At 38.9% G+C, this 25,683-nt stretch overlaps 2 protein-coding genes and 2 non-coding genes across 5 annotated transcripts in view; 3 read left to right on the top strand and 1 right to left on the bottom strand.

Moving 5' to 3' along the window:
• Positions 1-2: 2 nt before the first annotated feature.
• gnl3 (G protein nucleolar 3) lies at positions 3-15,743 on the top strand. The gene is made up of 15 exons (XM_078543347.1): positions 3-94; positions 197-255; positions 3,730-3,873; positions 4,769-4,876; positions 4,990-5,073; positions 5,576-5,711; positions 5,847-5,950; positions 7,209-7,350; positions 7,622-7,709; positions 8,392-8,569; positions 9,249-9,391; positions 9,582-9,718; positions 14,219-14,376; positions 15,046-15,169; positions 15,472-15,743. Exons 1-15 carry the CDS (start codon positions 82-84, stop codon positions 15,600-15,602), a joined length of 1,749 nt encoding a protein of 582 aa, XP_078399473.1. The 5' UTR covers positions 3-81; the 3' UTR covers positions 15,603-15,743.
• LOC144682325 (small nucleolar RNA SNORD19) lies at positions 8,221-8,293 on the top strand. The gene has a single exon (XR_013576982.1). It is a non-coding gene; the product is annotated as a small nucleolar RNA SNORD19 (small nucleolar RNA).
• Positions 8,677-8,751, top strand: LOC144682326 (small nucleolar RNA SNORD19). The gene has a single exon (XR_013576983.1). It is a non-coding gene; the product is annotated as a small nucleolar RNA SNORD19 (small nucleolar RNA).
• Positions 15,744-16,592: 849 nt separating the features above from the next.
• glt8d1 (glycosyltransferase 8 domain containing 1) overlaps positions 16,593-25,683 on the bottom strand; it is a 40,767-nt gene continuing 31,676 nt past the window's right edge. For both annotated transcript variants that reach the window (XM_078543365.1, XM_078543366.1), the window contains exon 10: positions 16,593-21,763. In XM_078543365.1, the coding sequence (XP_078399491.1) occupies positions 21,573-21,763 (191 nt within the window). In that variant the 3' untranslated portion in view covers positions 16,593-21,572. The remainder of the gene's footprint in view (positions 21,764-25,683) is intronic.

Genomic DNA, 25,683 nt, shown 5'->3' with positions numbered 1-25,683 from the left:
ACACAGTTTACGGTAGGCGCTGGCTCGTTCGGAGCCGTGTCACGTGGTTCCCCCCCCTCTTCCCCTCCCCAAACGGACGGCATGAAGCGGCCGAGTGAGTATGGTGGCGTCGAGCTGCGACATTTACACCTCTCTATACATCCAAGGGAGTTAATATTGTTTTGATTCATTGTCCTCTTTGTTGCATTTTTCATAGAGCTGAAAAAGGCCAGCAAGCGCCTCACCTGCCACAAGCGGTTTAAGATCCAGCGAAAGGTGAGTCTGAGAGTCAGGGTGGATGCCACGAGTCATGGAGGCCCCAGCGTGGGGCGCGTTGCTCACCCTATGAAAGTGTGTGAAATATATTTATGATCACAAGGTATTAAAAGTGGGTAAAAAAAAACTTGCATTTATATAACGACCCCCAGGGTGTCTCAATGCGCTTCAGAACCAACCAAGTCCTTTTTAAATTGTGGATTTTTTAAAAAAAAAAGTGCACGTGGAATTCGAGGTTTAATGGCAAACCGTGCGTAATATAAAGTCAAGTGGAATTTTTATAAATTGTTAGACCGCGATTTGAATAGTGTGCAGTTTTGGACATCACACTAGATAGCTGTTGCCACAGTAGAGTGCAGAGATATTCACTAGAATGTTGCCCGAGGTGAGTGAGCAGAGCCAGCCTTGAACGCGGATATATTGTTAGAGGATTTAGGATGAAGTGTTGGAGAAACCCTTTTTTACACACAACATTTTGAAATGTATTACCAGCATTGGTGATTAAGCATACATCATGTTACCATTTAATAGGTTAAGTAGCTGAAAGTAAAGAAAATAAGAATAGGGTGGACGTATGGAATTAAGAGTACTGCTCACATGGCAGCTAATTATCAACGTGGACTGATCTGTTTCTGTTGTAATTTCTGTATTTGATCCATGTACCTTTGGTAAGAATTATTCAAATGCTAAAGTTTTTAGTCCTTGAATTTATGGGCAATTATATCTCATTACTGATATCTCAAAGAATTTGCACTTTATGGTATGCAAAAAGGCATTTTTGAACAAGCTGCTTTGATCTGACCATTTATCTAGGAATTTTAGACGTAACTACCAAACTATTGGTGAACAAAATATTACTTTTTAATCGTTTGGCTTTACAGCCGTACTGATATCCAACAATACTTTACATTATTTTGAATTATAATCAATATTATGGTATAATATCAAAATGGCATTGTAAATTATTTGTATTCTTGGATCACTTAAAACAGTAATATTCAAGCCTTTTTAATGTGGGGAATGGAAACTTTATGTAACTTCCAATTAAGTGCCAGCAATCTAAAGAATTTATTGGTAAAAGAAACCTTGCATTTATATAATGCCTTCCTTGTCTTCAGGAAGTGATTCAGAGCCACTGTTGTACTATATTTACGAATTTGGAGCAGGAGTAGGCTAGACAGCCCTTTGAGCCTGCTCCGCCACGCAATGCAATTATGGCTGATCTGATTTTTAACCTCCACTCCCCATTCCTGCTTATCCCCGAATAAGGCAGAGGTAGATAGATTCTTGACAATCTTTGTGTCATCAGTAGATTTAGCAACCATTCCTTCGGTCCTTTCATCCAAGTCATTTATATAAATTGTAAAAAAAGTTGAGGCCTCGGTACTGATCCCTGTGGCACACCGCTTGTTACATCCTGCCAACCAGAAAAAGACCCATTTATGCCAACTCTGCTTCCTGTTAGCTAACCAATCTTCTATCCACGCCAATATGTTACCCCCTACACCATGAGCTTTTATTTTCTGCAATAACCTTTGAGGCATCTTATCAAATGCCTTCTAAAAATCTAAGTACAGTACATCCACCAGTTCCCCTTTATCCACAGCACATGTTACTACTTCAAAAAACCTTTTCTTGGAATATAGTCATTTATATACAGAAATATGACGGCCGATTCGCACAACAAACAGCAGAGTATTTTATTGGGCTAGCATCTTACCAAAGTAACACTCATCATTGTTAATATAGTAGCGTCGGTATGTCCATTTAACATTGCCAGTTTCACCTTAAAGTCATTTGCCACAGACTTCCTCTTCTGTAGGCTGCCTGTGCACAAAACCTTTCCTGTAGTGCTTCTACATGTACCCTCAGTTTCTCCCTGCCAGTCCCTCTTTTCCCCCCATCCCCCACTGTCACTTTGGCCTCCTGGCATTACTCTTTGGCCTGCCTCCAGACGGACCTTGCTTTCTGACCTACCTCCACCCCCTGCCACCTCACCTCCCATCCTTTGTTCTTACCAGGCTCAGGTTCTGAACTGTAGCTCCTGGGCTCCATTGAGTGGCAGAAGTTAGTTGGTGCGGGTAATTGCAGTGGCTTACTGCACTGACAAACTTCTGCCATGAGTTGGAGCATGGTCAATTTAAAATTACAGTACTGAGGTGAGTGTGATTTTTAACAAAATATCAAGTACTGTCCTTTTATATTTAGTGATTTATTTTGCAAGTTATTTCATCTAGGAATGCACTGAGTATTTCAACTTGTACATTGGTTTTTCCGGGCGAGAAATGGCTGAAGGAACCGAACATTGGCGTTACAATTAGCATTGATTCTTACGGGAACCCATGAGTCACTCAAAGTTGCGATTTTCAGGAACGCAACCACAATTTTAAGTGACGACTCCCTATATAAAAGGGAGGAAGTTTTGCAACAGTTGTACTAAGCCCAGCTTACACTGCAGCTGGAGTATTATGTACAGTACTAAGAACCCGCACATCAGAAATGATCTGTTCGCCTTGGAGGAGTGCAGTGCAGATTCACCAGAATGCTATCAGGGCTCTGAGACTTAGATTATGAGGAGCTAGGGCTGTGTGCACTGAATAAACAAACATACTGTAAAGAACATATCTTTTTAGTTCTGTTGGACTGTGGATTAAAATTACAATGACTGCAGTTTGAAAGACATGTCTACTGGAACAGTGTGAGATATATATACAATGGTGCTGTCCTGGAACAGTGTGCCATGAAAGACAGGGTGGTGCTGAGGAGGAGTCCGGTCTAATGGGGAACCGCCTGGCAACAACATTTTAATTGGCTCCTACCGAGGTGACCAGGGTTTGTGTGAGAGCGGTGCAGCAGAGAAAAGCTATACTGAAAAGAGAGAAGACCTAAAACCTCTTCTGTGTGTGTAAGATTCCAGTAATTCTACAATGATAGCTAGCTTTTTTTCCTTCATATCTGTATAACCTGCTCTCTCTCTCTAAAAATCCCTGTCAAGAGGAAGAAGGGAAAATCAACATTAGAGACATTGAAAAGCAAGTGCTCAAGCAGTGAACCAAAGATTGAAAGTGCTGGGAAGGCCACCTCATGTTATCAACAAAGAACTGAAAGGAATTTGGAAGATAGCGATCAAAATCAACCCATCAAATCCTATACTCCCGAATTGGTGCTGTTGAACTGCTTTATCCCACCCTTAAAGTCCATATTTAAAGACAGTTTGTTTAATAAATGGTTATTTACTCATTAGGTTTACAAAGCTGGGGCTCATGTTCTGTTAACCTAAATTAAACAGGTGGTTTGATCAAACTTTTCACATTTGTTGCGCCTTGGGGAGCAGTGGGGCTCGATATTGCAGTGCATTACCCCCAGTGAGTCATGACAATACAATAAGAGTAACCATATAGTCTCTGCATAGAATGCCTCACCTAATTTGATTCTGGTTTGAGTAGCGTTGCTAATATTTCAATTTGTTCATAGGTTCGTGAACATAAGCGGAAAGTGCGAAAGGAAGCAAAGAAACAGGGAAATAAAGGTAAAAAATCTCGAAAGGACCCTGGTGTTCCGAATAGTGCTCCATTTAAAGAAGCTATTCTTCGCGAAGCTGAACAAAGGAAACAAAATGTAAGAAAACTTTGTTTATATAGTAATAAAAATGAAAAAAAAACTTCTTCACACAGGGAGTGGTTATGGTCTGGAATGCACTGCCTGAGAGTGTGGTGGAGGCAGGATAAATCGAGGCATTCAAGAAGGAATTAGATGATTATTTGAAAAGAAACAACCTGTAGGTTTATGGGGAGAAGGCAGGAGAGTGGCACTAGGCGAGCTGTTGCAGACACAATGGGCCAAATGGCGGCCTTCGGGGCTCTAACAATATTTGATATTCTGTCGTACTTTGTATGCACTTGACAGACTTAAGTTTGAGTTTCATGTGATGTGTTGGTGTGTTTTTATTACCTAAATTGGTGATTTCTGCTTTTCCCCTGGCATAATTTGAGGTAACCGACAGCATAAAATATATATTTTAAAATTCTTCATATTCAGAATATGGCTGAGTATGTGGAGTATGTAGCCTCCTAATGTTCTGGCTGCTGTTTAGTACTTCTGGACATAGCTGGCGGTAGGACAGGGAGTGAGAATATTTATGTTTTGTGTTTTGCTTTTAATTTGACCATGAACACTAATAGAGTTTTTTTAATTTATAAACAGTTGAAAGTTTTATGAATCAGTAGTAAAAGAGAAAGCAGACTACTGCCAATCAGATGAATCTAATGTTCATGAATGATAGTATGATGCTTCATAAATAACTTGGATTAAACATTTTATACAGAAGATTTGAGGTGTATTTCCTGATGTGAATGATGATTCTAGAAATGCGAGAGAAATTCATAAAATGAAGTCAAATTTGGATAAGGCACTAAAACGCAAGAAAGACAACTGAGCTGCTTTAGATGGGTATTGCTCAATATACAATTGCAAATGCAACATAGGACACTTAATAGCACTTGATTTCTTTTAGCTTGAAGAACTGAAGCAGAAACAGAAGCTTGCCAGACAGAAAGAAGTTGCAAAGAAAAGGAAACTTGAGGCAAAAAAAGACCCAGAAATAAATGAGAAGCAACTTAAGGTATAAATTTGTCTTCTCTCAATATTTTTGTTCTTCTAGTGGTGAGTGTGTACAAAACTTTGTGAATTTTAATGTGCTGCTCTTGAAATTTCTATAACTTGATCTCTTATCAGAGAACTGCTTTAAAGCAACAGAAAAAAGTAGACAAATTGGAAGGTAAAAGCCCAAGAAAATATGTATGCAGCGAGCTGAATAAGGTTAGTGAGTGCATTTTGAGTGAATATGGCTATCATAAAGACAGTGCTTTGATTTTATACTTGTATTTACTTACTTAGTCATGAGCTGATTTCAGATTGTCTCGGGGGAGAATAATCCGATTCAGCACTTGCTTGTGACTTTTTTATAAATTTTTAAAAATGTAATAAACAAGATGACTTAAAAAGTTCAACCTCAGAAGATGCATTGTTAACACTGATAAAGTGTTACCACAGAAAAAAGTTTGACTTGTGGTGCTTTAAGTCCGTCGAGGAAAAGCTCAATTTAAAAAAAAAAATCAATTCCTTAAAGCCTTCCCAATTGCTATGTAATTAACCTTCAAATTCTCTGCCATCTAGTATTGTCTGTTATCACTTCCTATTGTTGTTGGGAAGTGAATTTTCAAAGAACATTAATAAAAGTGTTCTTGAAGCACAAGGGAACTGATGCATATTAGTTTCATTATTGAAGTGTTGGTATTGGGATTGTTTCCTATTTTGTTAGGTGCTTGATGCCTCGGATGTGGTTTTAGAAGTGGTAGATGCCAGAGATCCTCTTGGTTATAGATGCCCTCAAGTGGAGCAGGCAGTCTTGCAATCTGAGGGAAAGAAGCAACTAGTCCTTGTATTGAACAAGATTGGTGAGAAGACGCTTTAAGTTTACTAGAGTTTTATGACCTAAATGTTAGGTCAAATATTTAATAGAATTCGGGTGGGGGCATGTATTTAAAATTTCACCTTTCACAAAATAGGAATCACTGTTCTTCATTGTTTAGATTTGGTGCCAAAGGAGAATGCAGGGAAATGGCTTCAATATTTGGAAAATGAATTTCCCGTTGTAGTTTTTAAATCATCTACACAGTTGCAAGACAGAACAATGGTACGTTTCCCAAAACTGATGCAAACCAATAAAATTTAATGTCTTGTGTTAACTAACAACCTCAAAAGCCGATGAAGTTGTTCTAACTCTGAACATTTTGTTTTATTATTTATTTGTAGTTTCTCATGTTGTAAGACCATAAGACGTAGGAGCAGAAGAAGGTCATCTGGCCCATCGAGTCTGCTCCACCATTCAATGAGATTATGGCTAATCTGATAGTCCTCAATTCCACTTTCCTGCCTTTTCTCCATAACCCTTGATTCCCTTACTGATTAAAAATGTCTAACTCAGCCTTGAAAATACTTAACCTCTACATTCCTCTGCGGTAAAGAATTCACAGATTCGCTACCCTCAGAGAAGAAATTCTTCCTCGTCTATGTTTTAAATGGGCCACACTTTACTCTGAGATTATGGCCTTTGGTCCTAGACTCTCCGGCAAGGGGAAACAATCTCTCAGCATCTACCCTGTGAAGTCCCCTAAGAATCTTTTATGTTTCAATAAGGTTGCGCCTCATTCTTCTAAATTCCAATGAGTACAGGCCCTACTCAACCTCTCCTCATAAGAAAATCCCTCCATACCCGGGATCAACCTAGTGAATCTTTTCTGGACTGCCTCCAATGCTAGTATATCTTTACTTAGATAAGGGGACCAAAACTTCACAGTATTCTAGGTGTAGTCTAACTAGTGCCTTGTATAGTTTTAGCAAGACTTGCTATTTTTATACTTCATCCCCTTTGAAATAAAGGCATACATTCCATCTGCCTTCTGTATTACCTGTGTGCTAGCTTTTTGTGATTCATGCATGAGAACCCCCAAATCCCTCTATGCTGCAGCTTTCTGCAGTCTTTCTCCATTTAAATAATATTCAGCTCTTTCTATTCTTCCTGCCAAAGTGCAAAATGTTGTATGCTATTTCAAGACCCCTGCTGCTAACTGCAATGGTGTGTGCACTGGCAGTTGTGCTAACTTTTTCTCCACTTTCCACCATCAACACAGAGAAATGTCCTAATTGCATTCTGGGTCACCCAGAGATTCCAGCTAAGATTACGCAGCTAACACATGGATGTTATAGAGTAATAGCCCACATCCTTATCACTTCCCTCGCAAAATGTTGTACACTGATGTGTTGTGCCTCTGAGTAATGTATGAAAATAGTGAACATTAATAGTAATTAATTACAACATAATTAGAAACTTAGTTTGTCAAATTGTAGATCTATTTTTCATTTAAACTTTAATCTGCATTTTTTAAAAACAGGAACAGAAAAAAATCTCTAAACTGAATAATAGAATAGAGATATCACATGGCAATACCTGCGCTGGTGGTGAAAGTCTTTTAAAACTGCTTGGCAGCTACTGCAGAAAACAAGATTTAAAAAGCATTAAAGTCGGTGTAGTAGGTGAGTGCTGACTATATATTTGCCTATAAATTAAAAAGTAGCCTGATTGTGAATTTGAAACTTTCACTCTCGCAAATGGTCCAATATTGCATTTTACTAATACCATAATTTCAGTTTTGCAAAATTATAAGTAACCCGTGCTGCAAAATATTTTTCATCCTTTGCCTAGCCAATAAAATTCAAAATAGGCTAATTGATTCAGCTAACTTGGTAAGCATGCCAGTAAAACCAAATTGTCTTTGTTCTTTACAAATTAAACTTCTTTTTTCAGGCTTTCCAAATGTAGGGAAAAGCAGTATAATTAACAGCTTGAAGAAAATGAGAGCTTGCAACGTGGGACAAATCAGAGGTCTTACAAAGTAAGAATGCTAAAGTTGGAATAGTCACATGTTTAGATAAAACCACTGATCCATGATGCATTGCCAGCCAATACCTTGTACACAAACTCTTGTTGGACTATCCCTTTGTATTATGTTTAAAGGAAAACATTAGCTTTAGGTTGAGAGTTCTTTTAATAATTATTCTTTTTATCATTTATAATTATAATTATCAATTATCATTATAATTTACATGAGAGATGCATTTAATTTCAGTGACTTTGTTGCAGGCGTAGTAGGATTTTGAATTAATCCCAATCACTGACCATGGAGTGGTGAGACTAAAGTCAAAGCACCTGTGTTCAAACCTATCCTTTTGCTTTAACAATTTGATTGCTAATTGTAACCCAGTAATCACTTTACTTACAAATATATTTAACTATTAATATTTTAGTGGCAAAAATTAACCAACTTGCGTACTAGCTATTAAATTGTTTTTGAACTTCAAATATTGTATCTTTTGACTAAGTTTATTGATATCAAAGTAATGAGTGAAAAATGAGGACAACTTTTATAGCCTGATGTTCTGTGACTGCTAAAGATCCAACTCTGATTTCACTCAGCAACAAAGGCCTGCTTTATTATTTCTGAATAAAAATGCATTTTGTTTGAACTGGGTACTATCTTGGTAGAAAGGTGTTAATAATTGTGTTGTCTTACACAGATCCATGCAGGAGGTGCATGTTGATAAACAGATCAAAGTATTGGACAGTCCAAGTATTATTGCTTCTTCATCAAATTCAGCTGTTGCCTTGTCCTTGAGGAACATTGTAGACATTGAAGCACTAGAAAATCCTACATCAGTAGTGGAACCCATACTGAAGAACTGCAATAAACAGCAGGTACTGAGTCCACTTTATCCCTCTGTTGCTTTTGGTGTTTTTTTAAAAGTTCAGAATTAATCAAATCTATGTCCTTTTTATATGCAAATAAATTTATATTTTTGAGTGAGAAATGAGGATAACAAATGGTCAGAAAGTATATGTTTGACTACTAAAGATCCAACTCTGATCTCACTCAGTGATCTATGACTTAAGCTAGTTTTTAAGAGTACTTAATTTATTATGCAATTACTGGTATAAAACGCTAAGTTGAGTTTTTATGGGTTATTTTTTATAATTTTATGTACTTGGCCATACCACCTCCAGCACCTTGTACTGAAGGAGAAATTACAAACTTTGCGTAAAGTTCATAGGTTTTCAATTTGAAAATTACACTATGCCATGTAGTATGCCACACACATGACTACCCACAGTTGATATCCGGTCTGTACTTATTTAATCTCAGGAGGACTGTAATTGACCTGTTGTGTAAAGGCACCTAATAGCATGACCAGTTTAGGTTCCTGCTAATGACATTGTCTGACACACCTACTATGAAGATTACAGCAGTGAGTGTTGCTAGGAAGCTATAATATTCAGCTCAAGACCTCAGCAATTGTGAAAATTCTAATCTTTCTCATATCCAGAATGTGCATATTAACTGTATTAGCTAATTATGCACACCTTATTGCCACAACAGGTTATGTTGCAGTATAATATCCCAGACTTTCGAACATCACTGGAATTTTTAACGTTACTGGCTCAGAAAAGGAGCATGTTGAAGAAAGGGGGGATCCCTGATATTGAGAAAGCAGCCAAGCTGATCCTTTACGATTGGACTGGGTAATTAAAGTCAGCTGCCATTCTGAACCATTATGCACCATTGGATGTAATTGTTAAAATGCAAATATGAGGCAAACTGTTTTCTAATCAATTGCAAATTTTCTCAGTGATTGAACTATTTAAACATTTGCCAAAAATGGTGTACAAATAAGAAAATTTGTATATTTTTCTTTCTCTTCCTCCTATTAAGAGCAAAGGTTAGTTATCATACACATCCACCAGAGAGACATAAGCTACCCACCTACATCACTGGAAACCTTGTGGAGGAAGCAAAAAGAGGCTTCAACGCTGAAGAACTAACCAAAATCAATGAAAACACACTTAAAGGTAATTAATGCATTTGTGTAATTGAAATACAATGTAAAACTTTCAATATTAATTTAATTACTTAAATATCATTGTACAGATTAATTTGGGGGATATTGAAGGATGGGCCAGTTACATAGAAATAGACTTTTGTGGTTGACTCTTAAATGCCCACTGAAACGGCCCAGCAAGCCCTTCAGTTGTATGAAAACACTGAAAAATCTACAAAAAAGGAATGAAAGTGGACGGATGACCCGGCATCGACCTAGGCACTGGAAACAATAATGGCAAACCCAGCCCTGTGGACCCTGTAAAGTCGTCCTTGCTAACACCTGGGGGCATGTGCCAAAATTGGGAGACCTGTCCCACAGACTAGTCAAACAACAGCCTGACATAGTCATACCTATGGAATCATACCTTACAGATAACGTCGACACCATCATCACCCACCGATAGGACAGACTCAACAGAGATAATGGCACTGTGATAAACAGTCAAGAGGATGTTTTCAACATTGACTCTGGACCCCATGAAGCCTCAGGTCAAACATGGGCAAGGAAACCTCCCGATTATCCACCTATCCTCAACTGACAAATCAGTACTCCTCCATGTTCAACATTTGGAAGAAGCACTGGGGGTGGCTAGGGCACAGAATGTACTCTGGGTGGGGGACTTCAATGTCCATCACCAAGAGTGGGTTTGTAGCACCAGTGCTGGCTGAGTCCTAAAGGACATAGCTGTTAGACTGGGTCTGCAGTAGTTGTGAGGGAACCAAAAAGAGGGAAAAACCTACTTGACCTTGTCCTCAGCTGTTGCAGATGCATCTGTCCATGACAATATACGTAGGAGTGATCACCGCACAGTCATTGTGGAGATGAAGTCCTATCTTCACATTAAGCATACCCTACATGGTGTGTGGTACTACCACCATGCTAAATCGGATAGATTTCGGACAGATCTAGCAACTCCAAAACGGCATCCATGAGGCGTCATGTGTCATCAGCAGTAGCAGAATTTTATACAGCCACAACCCGGAATCTGATGGCCCGGCATATCCCCCGCACCACCATTACTATCAAACCAGGGGGAATCACTGCTAGTTCAATGAAGAATGCAGAAGAGCATGTGAGGAGTAGCACCAGGCTAACCCAAAAATGAGGTGTCAACATGGTGAAGCTACAGCACAGGATTACTTGCATACCAAGCAGCATGTGATAGAGCTAAGCGACCCCACAACCAATGGGTCAGGGTCAAAGCACTGCAGTCCTGCCACATTAACTCGTGAATGGTGGTGGACAGTTTAAAAACTCCCTGGAGGAGGCTCCACAAATATCCTTAATGATGGGAGAACCCAGCACATCAATGCAAAAGACTAGGCTGAAGCATTTACAGCCAGAAGTGTCGAGTGGATGATCCATCTCTTCCTCCTGAGGTCACCAGCATCAGAATTGCCAGTCTTCAGCCAATTTGATTTATTCCACATATCATCAAGAAATGGCTGAAGGCACTGGATACTGTAAAGGCTACGAGCCCTGACAGCATTCTAGCCAAGCTGTTCCAATACTGCTACAGCACTGGCATCTACCTGGCAATGTGGAAAATTGCCCAGCTATGAGCTGTACACAAAAAGCAGGACAAATCCAAACAGGCCAATTACCAGACAAATCCAAACAGGCCAATTACCACCCCATCAGCAAAGTGATGGAAGGGTTTGTTGACAGTGCTATCAAGCAGCAATTACTTGGTGATAACCTGCTAACTGAGGCTCAGTTTGGGTTCTGCCAGGGCCACTCAGCTCCTCACATCATTACAATGTTGGTCCAAACATATACGAACTCCAGAGGTGAGAGTGACTGCCCTTAACATCAAGGCAGCATTTGACTGAGTGTGGCATCAGTTGCAGGCGATGAGGAGCTGGCACGAAAGAGGAGTTGAGGCCTGGGGCAGATCAGCCATGATCTTATTGAATGGCAGGACAGGTTTGAGGGGCTGAATGGACTCCTATTTCTTATATTCTTATCCAAGAAGCCCTAGCAAAACAGGAGTCAATGGAATTAGGGGGAGGGAAAACTCTCCACTGGTTGGAGTCATACCTAGCACAAAGGAAGATGGTTATGGTTTTTGGAAGTCAGTTATCTCAGTTCTAGGGTACATTTGATTAACTTAATTTATTGGAGTTTGAAGGAGTAACACATGCTGTGGATTAATGGGAGTCTACTTGGATTTTCAGAAGGCATTTGATAAGGTGGCACATCAAAGATTATTGCGGGAAATAAAAGCTCATGATGTAGGGATTAACATATTGGATAGATGATTGGCTGGCAGAAAACAGCGCATAAATGGGTCTGTCTGATTGGCAGGATGCGATGAGCGGAGTCCCACTGGGGTCTGTGCTGGGGCCTCAACTTTTTACAATTTATATCAATAATTTAGATGAGGGGAGTGAAGGCATGGTGGCTAAATTTGCAGATGACACAAAGATAGGTAGGAAAGTATGTTGTGAAAAGGACATAAGGAGGTTGCAGATGGATATAGATAGGTTGAGTGAGTGGGCAAAAATCTGGCAGAATGTAGCAAAATGTGAAGCTGTTCACTTTGGCAGGAAGAATAAAAAAGCAGAGTATTACTTAAACGGAGAACGGGCTGCAGAATTCAGGTGTAGGGAGATCTAGGTGTTATAGTGCAGGAATCTCAAAGTTAGTATGCGGGTAAAGCAAATAATTAAGGTTAATGGAATGCTATCCTTTATTGCAAGAGGAATTGAACGTAAAAGTAAGAATGTTATGCTTCAGTTGTACAGGGCATCGGTGAGACTATATCTTGAATATTGTGTGTGGTTTTGATCTCATTTAAGGAAGGATGTGAATTGATTGAAATATACAAGATCTTGAATGGTATTGACTACAAGATCTTGAATGGTATTGACCAGGTGGACATGGAAAGGATGTTTCCTCTGGTTGATGAGTCCAGAATAGGGGGCACTTTTAAAATTAGGGCTTGCCCTTTTAGTGCAGATGAGAATTTTTTTCCTGTGTTGTGCGACTTTGGAACACTCTGCCTCTGAAGGCAATGGAAGCAGGGTCATTGAATATTTTTAAGGCAAAGGTAGATTCTTGTTAGGCAAGGGAAGCAAAGGTTATCAAGGGTAGATGGGAATGTGGAATTCAAAACACAAATAGATCGGCCATGACCTTATTGAATGGCAGAGCAGGCTTGAGGGGCCGAATGGCCGCCTTCTATTTTGTTTATTTGTAGGACATAATTGCAGGAGTTCCTCAAGGTAGGATCCTAGGCCCAACCACCCGTAGCTGGTCCATCAGTGACCTTTCCTGCATCATTATTGGGGATGTTCACGGATGATTGTGCAGTGTTCAAGAGCATTCATGACTCCTCATATTGAAGCAGCCCATGTCCATATGCAGCAAGACCTGGACAATATTCGGGCATGGGCTGATGAATGGCAAGTAACATTCGTGCCACACAAATGCCAGGCAATGACCATCTCCAACAAGAGAATCCAACCATCTCCCCATGATATTGTGGCATTACCATTGCTGAATCCCTGCTATCAACATCCTAGGAGTTAGCATTGACCAGAAACTGATCTGGACCAGCCAAATAAATACTGTGGCTACAGGAGCAGGTCAGAGACTGTGAATTCTGTGACGAGTAACTCACCCCCTCACTCCCTAAAGCCTGTCCACCATCTACAAAGCACAAGTCAGGAGTGTGATGGAATAGTCTGCATTTGCCTGGATGATTGCAGCTCCAATAACAACCAAGCTCAACACCATCCAGGCCCGCTTGAGTGGCACTCCAACCAAAACCTTCAATATTCATTCCCTCCATCACTGACGCAATGTGTACCATATACAAGATGCACTGCAGTAACTCACCAGGGCTCCTTCAGTGGTACCTTCCACAACTGTGACCTCTACCACCTAGAAGGACAAGTGCAACAGATGTATGGGAACAAAACCACCTGCAAGACCCCCTCCAAGCCACACATCTTGACTTGGAACTATATCGCCGTTCACTGTTGGGTGAAAATCCTGGAATTCCCTTGCTAACAGCACTAGGTATACCTCCATCACATGGACTGCAGTGGTTCAAGAAGGCGGCTCACCACCACATTCTTGAGGGCAATTAGGGATGGGCAATAAAAAAAGGTGCTGGCCTAGCCAGCGAGGACCATGTCCTGTGAAAGAACAAAAAAAAGCTTTTCAGTGTTTATGGGAATATGTATAAAAGATTAAAAGTTAAGATTTTGGACAAAGTAGGAGAAATTTATTGATAGAAGGGCGAGAGCTATGGAATGCAGTACTGGAGTTGATAAATGAAGCATAGGTTAGATGGATGGTAAAGGGGATATGAGAATGTGGGGTAACATAGAATAATAACAATTGTGTGGGGGTGAACACCAATATAGATGGTTTGTGTGTTGTAATATGATTTTTCTCTCTCACTGCTTTCCAGCCTTCAAATACATAATCCTTTTTCTCTCTTGCCCCCTCCTGCAAGCTGTTAGATGCCCTAACATGGCCAGTAGTATAGTATTCCAATCTACAGGACCAACCAATGGACTAATTAAAGAGGGCAATATGGAAGAGGAAATGCCGAATCAGGAAATAAATGAGGAAGATGCCGATGACAGATCAGTGGGCCAAGAAAATTTGGAGGTAACCTGCTATTTCTAATGTATCCATTAGGTTACTTGTTCTTTTGGAAACTTGGAATTAAATAATTTAGCCCCTGGAGACTTCTGTATGAAATAAAAGAATAGTTGTGAAAAGGAATCATTCTGGTAACAAGTTACTACTTAAACATCATTAGCATATGCCACAGTTTGGAAACCCAAACTTGACATTGGTTTCAATTTTTCTTAATAAGGAGCAACTGTTGAAGTGTTGATTACAGGAAGAAATACTTAAAATTATTTCTAATACTGCATAAATATATTTATATATAGCACAAGTTCAAATAGTTTAGGTGTAGATTTAAAGTTGTAAAATACAGTTCAAAAGCTTGAAACTTTTAAAGGCTTTTAAATCATTTTAAGTCTTGCAGTTCAGTTGGATGACATCTTGAACTTGAACACATGGACCAAATGTGAAAAAGGAACAGGCTTTTCAATTACGACGCCTGTTTTATTCAGGTGAAGCAGCCACAGTCTAATTATATCTGAGTAATGGAGTGAGATGAAGAACTCTGCCTTTAATCCTGACCTACTTATAATCACCAGCTGCACTAAATGTAATGATATGCAAGGCTGGCTGTTGAATATAGGATTGTATACGATTCCACTTTTTAAAATAAACATTTTAAAATAATAACCTGTCTCCTCTTAGGCAGAATATATTGAAATAGATAAAGATAAAAATGAAAAGTTAAAAGCCGACGGATGTCCAATAGCCAAAATGTTGCAAGTAAAACAAATGGAAGTATCCTCCAAGAAAAGACAACTGCAATCGGGTTAGTTATTAGTTTTCTTATTTTAAGCTGATTATTGTTTACCACCGCTCTTGTTCCACATCTATGCTTGCAATTTCAGTTAACGAATTGTACATTAAGGGAGACAAGTTAGACAAAATGTAAACTAACAAATACAACTCATGATCTAAAAGATGGAAATCAGTTTTAAAATGTATCTTGGATCTTTAAAGCTGTTCATATGGTGAAGGAAACTTTTTATCTTGGGGTCTAAAACACACTTATTCTCAAAGTTATAACTATTCAATTTCAATTTAAAAAATTTTGTTTTTTTGTCTTTTCAGAGAAAATAGCTGACCCTAACCAAAAGCCTATCAGTGTAGATCTATCTTGTGAAAAACCAATGGAGGATGCATATGACTTCAACACTGATTATGTTGAGGATCTGTCACCAGTGCCAATCAGTTCACTCTAGGGTGGCTAGTGACTGTTTTAAGATTTGGACTGTACAATGCAATGAATTGGTTTACTGAGACTTTGGAGTGTAATAAAACAAATTGTATGATAACTTGTAAAATATGTGTTGGATATAAGACATTAAATAATTTTTGCTAAACCGTTTATTGATTTAATCAATATACAAAACAGGTGGAAGAACTGCAAAATAACCTGAAGTATTAATGTGAAGATGTGAAGGATAAGATTCCATTAACTGAAATTGTAATCTTAGAAATAAATTGGATTTTCTAGAGTAATTAAGTTCTAATTAAAACTTCTGAATATGACGACAAATGACAATGAAACTTGTTTAAATTTAAAATCTGGCATTGAGGATTGCTTCATGGCTGTATCAGGCAGGGGCATTTAAAATCAGTGATCATCTTGTACATTATAGTAAAGGACCTGAACTAGCAGATAAACATCCTATTTTTATCTATTATTCATTCTTCAGGATGAAGTAGTTAGGAGGAGATTTTTGTGTAGGCATTGTTAGAGAAATTAGGAAGAATTTCATCACGCAGAGGGCTGTGGAAGCTCATTATGTTCAACACCGAGATGGGTAGACTCCTAGTTATTAAAGATAGCAAGGGATATGGGGATAGTGCCCAAAAATGGCATTGAGATCGAAGATCTGCCATAGTCTAGTTGAATAGTTGAGCAGGCTCAGCGCTGAATGGCCTACTCCTAGTTCCTATGAGCAATTATCTTAAAAGTAGCAACAGCAAAATTCACATTGAATACATATGGTCAAAATCTGGAAAATTTAACAAGTCAAAACAAAGGGTTTTATCCCTGGCATCAGCAATGTGCTCTGGATTTCACCATTTTTCATATCTAACATACAGCTGGAATAAAAACAAAATGCTGGAAATACTTAGCAACTTGGGCAGCAGCTGGAGAGAAAAACTGAATTAACCATTGTAAGGAATTCAGGCATGATAAATCAACAGCAAGACCAACTAAATTATAGCAAAATGGAAAGATTTATTAAGCATAAAGTGATATAAACTGTTAATTACTGCCTTGTTTAACAGGTTATACTTCCCATTTCGGCTATGGATAACAGTGCATAAAAACCTAGACTGCATTCGTCTTGCAGGCTTCTGTAGCTTCTACGAACTTTTGTAATATGCTTAGACTTCTGGTTCTCTGATCCAGAGTAGGGGCAATCCTTCCATTTGGATCGTTCTCCTCTCCACTGCAACAAACATGGTTTCGGCTTCCTTTTTTATACCCAAAATGGTTAATTAGTTGCCGCCTTTACAAACCATTTGAGCCAACTGACCAGGTAACAGGGCATATAATTGATCTTTAATTGGCCACTGCCATCTGGTAACTAATCTATAACATTCCTAAGGGTGTTACGAAAACGATACTTGTTAAGCTCTGAGGTCAGCAACTTGAACTCACGCCAGACCTCAGACTTTATGTGCATATGCAGGCTGGGAGCGGGCTGCATACGCATAGTTCTGATCTTTTAAGCTCTTTGGGTTCAGGACAGATCTAGCCCATCTCTGCATTAAGAAAAAGGAAAATGGTGTGAAAAACATGGGTCAGGCACGCCAATACCGGAAGCGTCCCAGGCAGAGATCCCTGAAGGAAGAGCCAGGTAAGGGAAAGAGATAGGGACAGAAACAGGTCCCAGATAAGGAAAAAGATGAGCAGAGAAAGAGATTCAATTAAAAAAAGGGGCCCTGGGTAGCTGGCTTTAAGTGAAGTGGAGAGAAGACTAGAAGATCCAGCTGCAGGCCATGGGGCCAAAGGTACCACTTTGGAGCAACAGTGTTCTCAGCATAACCAAAGATCTGAAGTTGTGCCTGTGAATTGGTGTTTTGAGTGTAGAGTCAAAACCCTGGGAATAGAATCTTGGGAGATGAGATTGAAACCCTGCGAGGTGGGCTGGTGTTGAAGTGACTTAGAGAATTCCAATACGAGATCTTCAGAAGTGAAGATTGGAATCCCTCTTGAGAGAGACAGTTTCAGTAAGGTTGGTTGACTCTGCTGACATCTGGATGGGTTGTTGAGAAATCCATGGACTCTGTGTTGGTCACATCTGCCATTTATTGTGTTGTGTGTTCAGTTGGCTTGCTAATTCACATGTACCTCATGCTTATCCTGAATGTTGGATATTGTAAATTGTTTTATCCTTCTGACCTTGAAGTTTGGAATCTTGTGGCTTTCTTCACTGAGCACATGTCTTGAGTCTCAAATTTTAAACAAAACATATTGGTCCCTAACGGAGCTCACCAACACTCCTGAGGGTCTAGCCAAGGCTCCTAACAAGGGAAATAATCACACATTCAGACACCTCAGCTATGTACTGGTTTTGACTAGTTCAGTACAGTTCAAAATTGCACAAGGATAGTTGGCAGGTCAGGAGATGGGACAGAACATTAAAAAACAGCAAAGAGTGACTAAAAGATTAATGAGAAGCGGAAAATTAGAGCATGAGAAAAAGCTAATTAGAAATATAAAAACAGTTTCTATAGATATTTTAAAAAGTGAACAAAGGGTATTGGTTCTTTAGAAAGTCTGAGGAATCTTTAATGGAAAAATGAGATGGCAGATGAATTGAACAGGTATTTTGCACTGGCCTTCATTATAAAGGATACAAGTAACATCCCACAAATAGCTGTAAATCAGGAAATGGAAGCAAGGGAGGAACTTAAGAAAACTAAATTACAAGTCCTGATGGACCTCATCCTAGGGACTAAGTGGCTGGTGAGAAAGTTGATGTGTTGGTTTTATTTTTTCAAAATTTCTTAGTTTTGGGGAAGGTTCCATTAGATTGGAAAATATCAAATGTAACTCCTTTATTCAAAAAGGGAAGGAAACAAAGCAAGAAAGTACAGGCTAGTTAGCTTAACATCTGTCATAGGGAAAATGTCAAGCTATTATTAAAGACATTACAGCAAGGCACTTAGATAAATTCAAGGTAATCAAGCAGAGTCAACATGCTTTTGAGAGTGGGAAGTAACGTGCTGTGGATAAAGGGGAACTGGTGGATGTCCTGTACTTAGATTTCCAGAAGGCATTTGATAAGGTGCCACATCAAAGGTTATTGTGGAAAATAAAAGCTCATGGTGCAAGGGGTAACATTGGCATAGATGGAAGATTGGCTAGCTAACAGGAAGCAAAATAGGCATAAATGGGTCATTTTCTGGTTGGCAAGATGTAACGAATGGTGTGCCACAGGGATCAGTGCTGAGACCTCAACATTTACATAAATAACTTGGATGAAGGGACTGAAAGTATGGTTCCTAAATTTGCTGATGACACAAAGATAGGAAAGTAAGTTGTGGGATACAAGGGGATAAAGATAGATTAAGTGAGTGGGCAGAGATCTGGCAAATGGAGTATAATGTGGGAAAATGTGAAATTGTCCACTTTGGCAGAAAGAATGAAAAAGCATTTCTAAATGGCGAGAGATTGCAGAGCTCTTGAGATGCAGAGGGATCTGGGTGTCCTAGTGCATGAATCGCAAAAGGTTAGCATGCAGGTACAGAAAGTAATTAGGAAAGCTAATAGAATGTTATTGTTTATTGCAAGGGGAATAAAATATAAAAGTAGAGAGGTTATGCTTCAGTTATAGAGGGCATTAGTGAGACCACATCTGCAGTACTGTGTGCAGTATTGGTCTCCTTATTTAAGGAAGGTTCAGAGAAGCTTTACCAGACTAATACCTGGAAAAACTCAGCAGGTCCGGCAGCATCTGCAGAGAGGAACACAGTTAACGTTTTGAGTCCGTATGACTCTTCAACAGAACTAAGTAAATTGTTCAAGAGTCATACGGACTCGAAACGTTAACTGTGTTCCTCTCCGCAGATGCTGCCAGACCTGAGTTTTTCCAGGTATTTTTATTTTTGTTTTGGATTTCCAGCATCTGCAGTTTTTTGCTTTTACCAGACTAATACCTGGAATGGGAGGGTTCTCATGAGGGAAGGTTGGCCAGGCTAGGTTGTATCTGCTGGAGTTTAGAAGAGTAAGAGGTGACTTGATTGAAACATAAGGGGGGTCTTGACAGGTTGGATGTGGAAAGGATGTTTCCTCTTGTGGGAGAATCTAGGAATAGGGGTCACTGTTTAAAAATAATGGGTCGCCCATTTAAGACAGAGATGAGGAGAAAATTTTTCACTCAGAGGGTAGAGTGTTTGGAACTCTCTTCCGCAAAAGACGGTAGAAGCAGAGTCTTTGAATATTTTTAAGGCAGAGCTAGATAGATTTTTGATAAGTAAGGGGGTGAAGGGTTATCAAGGGTAGGTGGGAATGTGGAGTTGAGGTTACAATCAGATTAGCCATGATCTTATTGAGTGGTGAAGCAGGCTCGAGTGGCCTACTTCTGTTCCTAATTTGTTTGTTACAAGCAAATATACAAGCTAAGATTACATAGGTTCACTTAAGAGTCTATAAACTATGGCACTTGAGGTCATACAGACCTGTTAAAGCTGCAAAATTTCATATGTGGTTTAATTCCCTTACAAAGCATGATTCTAAAGCATGATTTTCTCAGGTTTGTGACCTATTATCAGAACTTTATGATGAGAGGTCACATTCCTGAAAAGTTAACTGTTTTTCTCTCCACAGATGCTGCCTGACCTGCTGAGTATTCACAGCATTTTCTGTTTTATTTCAGGTTTCATTTTTGCAGCACTTTGCTTCTGTATACTCATCTGGTGTGATCTATTGGCTGGGTAAATACTGTTGTGGCATTAGAAGGGAGGTGAAACTGGCTAAATTGAGATCTCGGAAGAGTGGAATGGCTAGTTTCTATATATCTATTGTAGTGTTCCAAGAAACAGCTCAATTCAACTGCCCATTTCAGGGTTGAAAAATTAACATTACTGATGAAACAAGTTTTATATTTTCTTTTGTATAGGTATAGTGCGAGCCCATAATGGGGGTTTAAACAGATAATTATTTTAGATACTTTACTCCAACCCCATCAAACCCCTTTTAGGACCTTAATTATTAATATAGAGATAAGAAAACTAATATTAATAACTAATTAATAATTAATACAAAATAAGGGAAAATTGAATAATATTGCCAACATTGAGACTCTATAATAACATCCTTTTCCATTTTTAAATAGCCCTTGAAACACCAACATAGCAACAGAGGTTCTTGCCTAACCTAAGGAGCTGAACAAATAGGAATTTAGAAACCGAAAGGCAATTCAGCATGACCTTCCTTGCGAGTTTCTGTTAATACTCTTCCTCATTAGCACTCTCTTTGAAACATTCACTTTGAAATATTTGAAAACTTGATAATCAAATTCACATTTTTTCTGTTTTAAGTGTCTTAATGTTCAAACTGTAATGCAATCAAATACTTAGCAAATGATATTGAGCATTTACACAAATTTAGTGAAGCAATGTCAATTCTTGTTGAAGTCTTCATTTGTGTTGCAGTTATCGTGTAAATGCATTCTTAAGCTTCAAGAATGCAAATTTCTAATACAATTAGAAATCTGCACCAAGAACTAGTATTGGAACTATTCCGTCATAAATTGCTTCTGCCCTAATATCTCTTGAAGAAAAAAATGCCATCTGGACAATACCGTTCAAGATATTTTGTTACATTTTTAGAACTTACTTAGTTCAGAGATCAAATGAAAACTAGTTTACGAATAAAAAGAATAACAATACAAATGTAGTGTTCTCTTACCTGGGTTAAAACATTTAGCCTGTGGTGCTTATTTAGTACAGGCTTACACAGGATTTGAACAGCTAAAATTACGAGAGCCAGGAATTACTAAAAATCCTCAATTTTCCCACAGTATTATGGTCTGCGACCTTGTTCATTGTGCATTTAAAAAAATCAAGCTAAAAACTGAAACAATACGAATGCATACTTAGATTGAAATGAATTATAAATTCCTGAGTGGTGGCAGTTTTGTACAAATGCTAAGTTAATGATTTAGAAGTCACATTTATGTTTTCTTCTAATGAGCATCCTCCTCCTCTGCATGTCGACGTACTGGGTGGAACTTTCCAGTAGGGTCTGGAATGTACCACCTATCCCAAATATCACTGTAAGAAGAGGTACGACCCCAGGGTTTGAATCTTCCGTTCCAGTGCAGCAACTTGGCAGCTTTAATAAAATGCGATGAATATCTGGTACCAGCATTAGACCCTATAGAACAAAATGATACATTAGTGGAATCAAAAAATAATCTCTGGAAAAAATAAATACACTGTGATACAGTAAGCTTACCCACATTGATTATGATGAATTGTAATCAAATTCACTTTGAATGTAAAACAAAACAAGCCCAAAGCAATGAAGTGACCATTTTATTTTAATTACTAGAAAAACGCTAGTTGCTGTATGGTTTGTGCATTTTATAAACTACTATCTGATAAAATGGCAAGACATCTCAGCTAATTGAAAACAGAAATTATGGATTTTTCTGTTTGTTAGTTTATATAGTTCTTATTTAAAAGTTAGGATTACAGTGAATACAATCTTTCTTTAAAAGAATCGAACACTTCCACTATAAGATCTCCCTACATCACGTATCCACTGGACCTTTAGTCAATAAAATGGCCATCCTAATCTGCACCCAAGCCTTTTGTCAATAGCACACTTGGTCTGGCGAAATGAGTTAGTGCACAAATATCTTCACTTGGTTGGAAACTGCAGAAAAAACTTAATCTCATCAGACTGACTATATAATGGAGCTCCACCTTTATAGTATGAGGCCCATTGTAGCAAGTTTTAATAAAATATGTAAGACATTGCAAGGAAGCAGAACTGTGTATGCCAAGTAAGGAGAAATACACTTCAACATAAGGGTTCAAACAATTCATTCACAATGGTGTGAAGATGGATGTTATATTTGTAATATGGTGGTATTCTGTAAAGAAGGATGCGCATCTCTGTATGTGTCTGTCCATGATTAATTAATCTTGGGGAAGGTGAATAGAGACAGCTTGTTTGCAGCAGTTGAGAGATAAAAGGGTATAGGTGCTAGATGCATGCATTTGTTATGATAGGCTATGGTGAAGTTGGATTTACAAGTAAATAGGTTGGATTTTAAAAATTTGCATTAGGAGAAAGGTAGGATCCTGGCTTTTTAGCTGTTAAATTTAAAAGGGAAGTTTAAGAGACTTTTACAACTTGCAAAGGTTGCATAAGTAAACAAGGGAGGGTTATTAAAGTTTATTTGCCCCGAAAGTGGAGGCAATAGGAAAATATGAAAGATTTTTATATCTTAGAAAAGTTGAGTTCAAAGATGTGCTGAGGACAATGAAATCTGAAATGAAAGAGGGAAAGGATATTTCAGAAAAGATAAAGATATTGAGCTGAGGTGGATGGCTGTGTGGGGAAGATGGACTGGGACCAGCTCTGTGCTGAGAGAAGGTGTGAAACCTGAAACCGCCATCCAGTCAAACCAGAAAAGTCTTTGTTTCAGAGAGCAGTTTGCTTTCTGAACTTTCTTGGACTTCCACAGCAGAGTGGAAGCGTTTAAGCAGTCATGTGGGATACCTCTACTAAAGTAACAGCAGTTTTGCTTTGGGGTAATATTATTGGATTTTTATAGTTAAAAATTTATAAGGGAGTTGTTGCCAAGTAGTTTGTGTGATCTGACCAAGTAGGTTTTTTTGGGGGACTGTTTCAACTGTGTAACTCTAATGTATGTAAATGTTAGGAGGTAAATAGTGTGTCCCTCAGGGATCTGTACTGGGCCTCAGCTTTCTAGTCACTATATTTATAAATGACTTTGAAGAAGGAATAGCGAGCCATATATCTAATTTTGTTGACGACACTAATGTTAGATATCACATTAAGTACTGTAGATTGCAGCAGAAAGTTGCAAAGGAAAATTGATAGATTAAGTGAGTAAGCAAATCTAGCAGTTGAAGTTCAACGGGAAGTGCAAGAACTTCCAATTGAGGCCCATGATAGATCAGAATATTTTCTAATTTGTGAGAGCGGGGTAACGAGAAGAGGACCTGGAAGTAGTAATCATCACCTGGAAGAGCGGATGAAAAGAGGACCCAGAGGCAGTAACCACCGCCTAGAAGAGTGGGCAAAAAGAGGACCCAGAGGCAATAACCGTCACCAAGAAGAGCTATCTAATCCAATCCAGTCTGTGGCTCCAGACCGAAGCATCTGCATTCTGATAGAAATCAAAATGTGACATCACAAGAAAACAGATAAGTGATTGGTAAATGAATATTTTGCTCGTTTACCTTCAAAACCCATCCTTATTAGTAATTGTAAGGTTTTATTGGTTGCAGTAAGGTTTACTAGCAGTAGTAAAGGTTATTTGGAGTAGCAGTGTTTATTAATTATAAATTAATTAAAAATAAATGAATTAACACATAATAGGATGGCAGGGCAGGTGATGTGTTGCGACTGTAGAATTTGGGAGTTCCTGGACGTCTGGGTGATCTAAGACAAACATTTCTACACTAAGTATCTGTGGCTTGAGGAGATTTGGCTCAGAGTCATTGAGCTGGAGGCCAAATTGCAGACACTACGATGCATCAGGGAGGGGAAAGTTACCTGGACACACCTGGCAGTGGCATACCCCTTAAGATAGGGTCTTCTGATTTGGTCAGTGGTCAAGGACAAGGGGGTTGACTGCAAGTGAGGCAGGTATGGGGACCCAGAAGATAGAAACGGAGGAACCTCAACCTCTGCAATTGCCTAACAGGTTTGAGGTTCTTGCAGCTTGTATGGATGAAAGCAGCGGTTTCAGGGTCGATGAACAATCTGACCAAGGCACGGTGGTACAGGAAGCTATTCAAGCTGAGGGAGTTAATAAGAATGTGATGGTAGTTGGGGACAGCATAGTCAGGGGGATTTTCACTGTTTTCTGCAGGCAAAAGTGGGAGTCCAGATGGCTGTGTTGCCAGCTCGGTACCAAGGTTCAGGGCATCTGCTCTGGGCTGGAGAAGAACATGCCGTGAGAGGGCATGTAGAACTAGGAAAGAGTTTCTGCTGAGGGAGTGTGAGCAGCTATTAAAATTAAAAAAGCAGAATCTCAAAGGTAATAATCTTTGGATTACTGCCTCAGCCACGAGCAAATTAACATAGGGTAAATCTGATTAGAGAGTTAAATGTTGTGGCCCAAAGATTGGTGTAGGAGAAAAGGGTTTCAATTTGTGGGGAACTGGCACCAGTACTTGGGAAAGTGGAAGCTATACCACTGGGATGCTTTTCACCTGAACTGTGCTGGGACAAGTACTCAGGCAAGTCATATAACTAGGGCGGTAGAGGGGCCTTTAAACTGAATAGTAGGGGCAAAGGATCAAGTTTGGGAAAATGCGATAAATTAAATAGAGAAGACAAGGCAAGAGAGCAAAGTAGGAATAAGAAAAAAGATGATCAGAGGGTGGCAGGAAAAGACAGAGTGTACAAACCTAAGAGTGCATCAGCAGATAAGGCTAGAGGTTACAAAAATAGTTAAATGACAGAAGTAAGGGCTCTGTATTCGAATGCACATAGCATTTGTAACAAATCAGATGAATTGACAGCACAAATAGAAATATATATATATGATCTGATAGCCATAATAGAGACATGACTGCAGGATGACATAGACTGGAACCTGAATATTTAAGGGTACATGACATTTATGAAGGACAGGAAGCTAGGAAAGGTGGAGAGGTAGCTTTGTTAATTAAGGATGACATTGTACAATAGAGATAGATTACCTTAACCTTGGAGATCAAGATGTAGAATCAGTTTGGATAGAGATGAGAAATAATAAAATTAAGAAGTCACTTGTGGGAGTGGTTTATAGGCCCTCTTAACAGTAACAACGCTGTGGAACTGGTATACAGGAAGAAATAATGGGATCTTTGTGGTAAAGGTTCGGCGCCAATTATGGGTCATTTTAATCTACTATCGATTGCACAAATCATATTGGTAAAGGTGGCGTGGATGATGAGTTCATAGAATGTTTACAGTTCAGTTTCTTAGAGCAGCACATTTTAGCATTTAACATTTTAGTGTATTGTATTGATGATATGTCCTTGGTGCCATTGTATTGGGTAATCAGACTGCTTGACTGCATTAACAAATGGCAGGTAATGGCAATT

Source organism: Cetorhinus maximus, chromosome 6 (assembly GCF_964194155.1).
Source record: "Cetorhinus maximus chromosome 6, sCetMax3.hap1.1, whole genome shotgun sequence".
Lineage (NCBI taxonomy): Eukaryota > Metazoa > Chordata > Chondrichthyes > Lamniformes > Cetorhinidae > Cetorhinus > Cetorhinus maximus.
The sequence above is the reverse complement of the archived record's forward strand: the minus strand, read 5'-3'. Positions and strand labels throughout refer to the sequence as shown.

Bases quoted from the DNA above. Each gene is read 5' to 3' on its own strand.
- gnl3 (XM_078543347.1), top strand. The intron at 5,074-5,575 runs GTTAGTGAGTGC...CTATTTTGTTAG, and splicing joins TATGCAGCGAGCTGAATAAG to GTGCTTGATGCCTCGGATGT. The intron at 9,719-14,218 runs GTAATTAATGCA...CCCTCCTGCAAG, and splicing joins CAATGAAAACACACTTAAAG to CTGTTAGATGCCCTAACATG.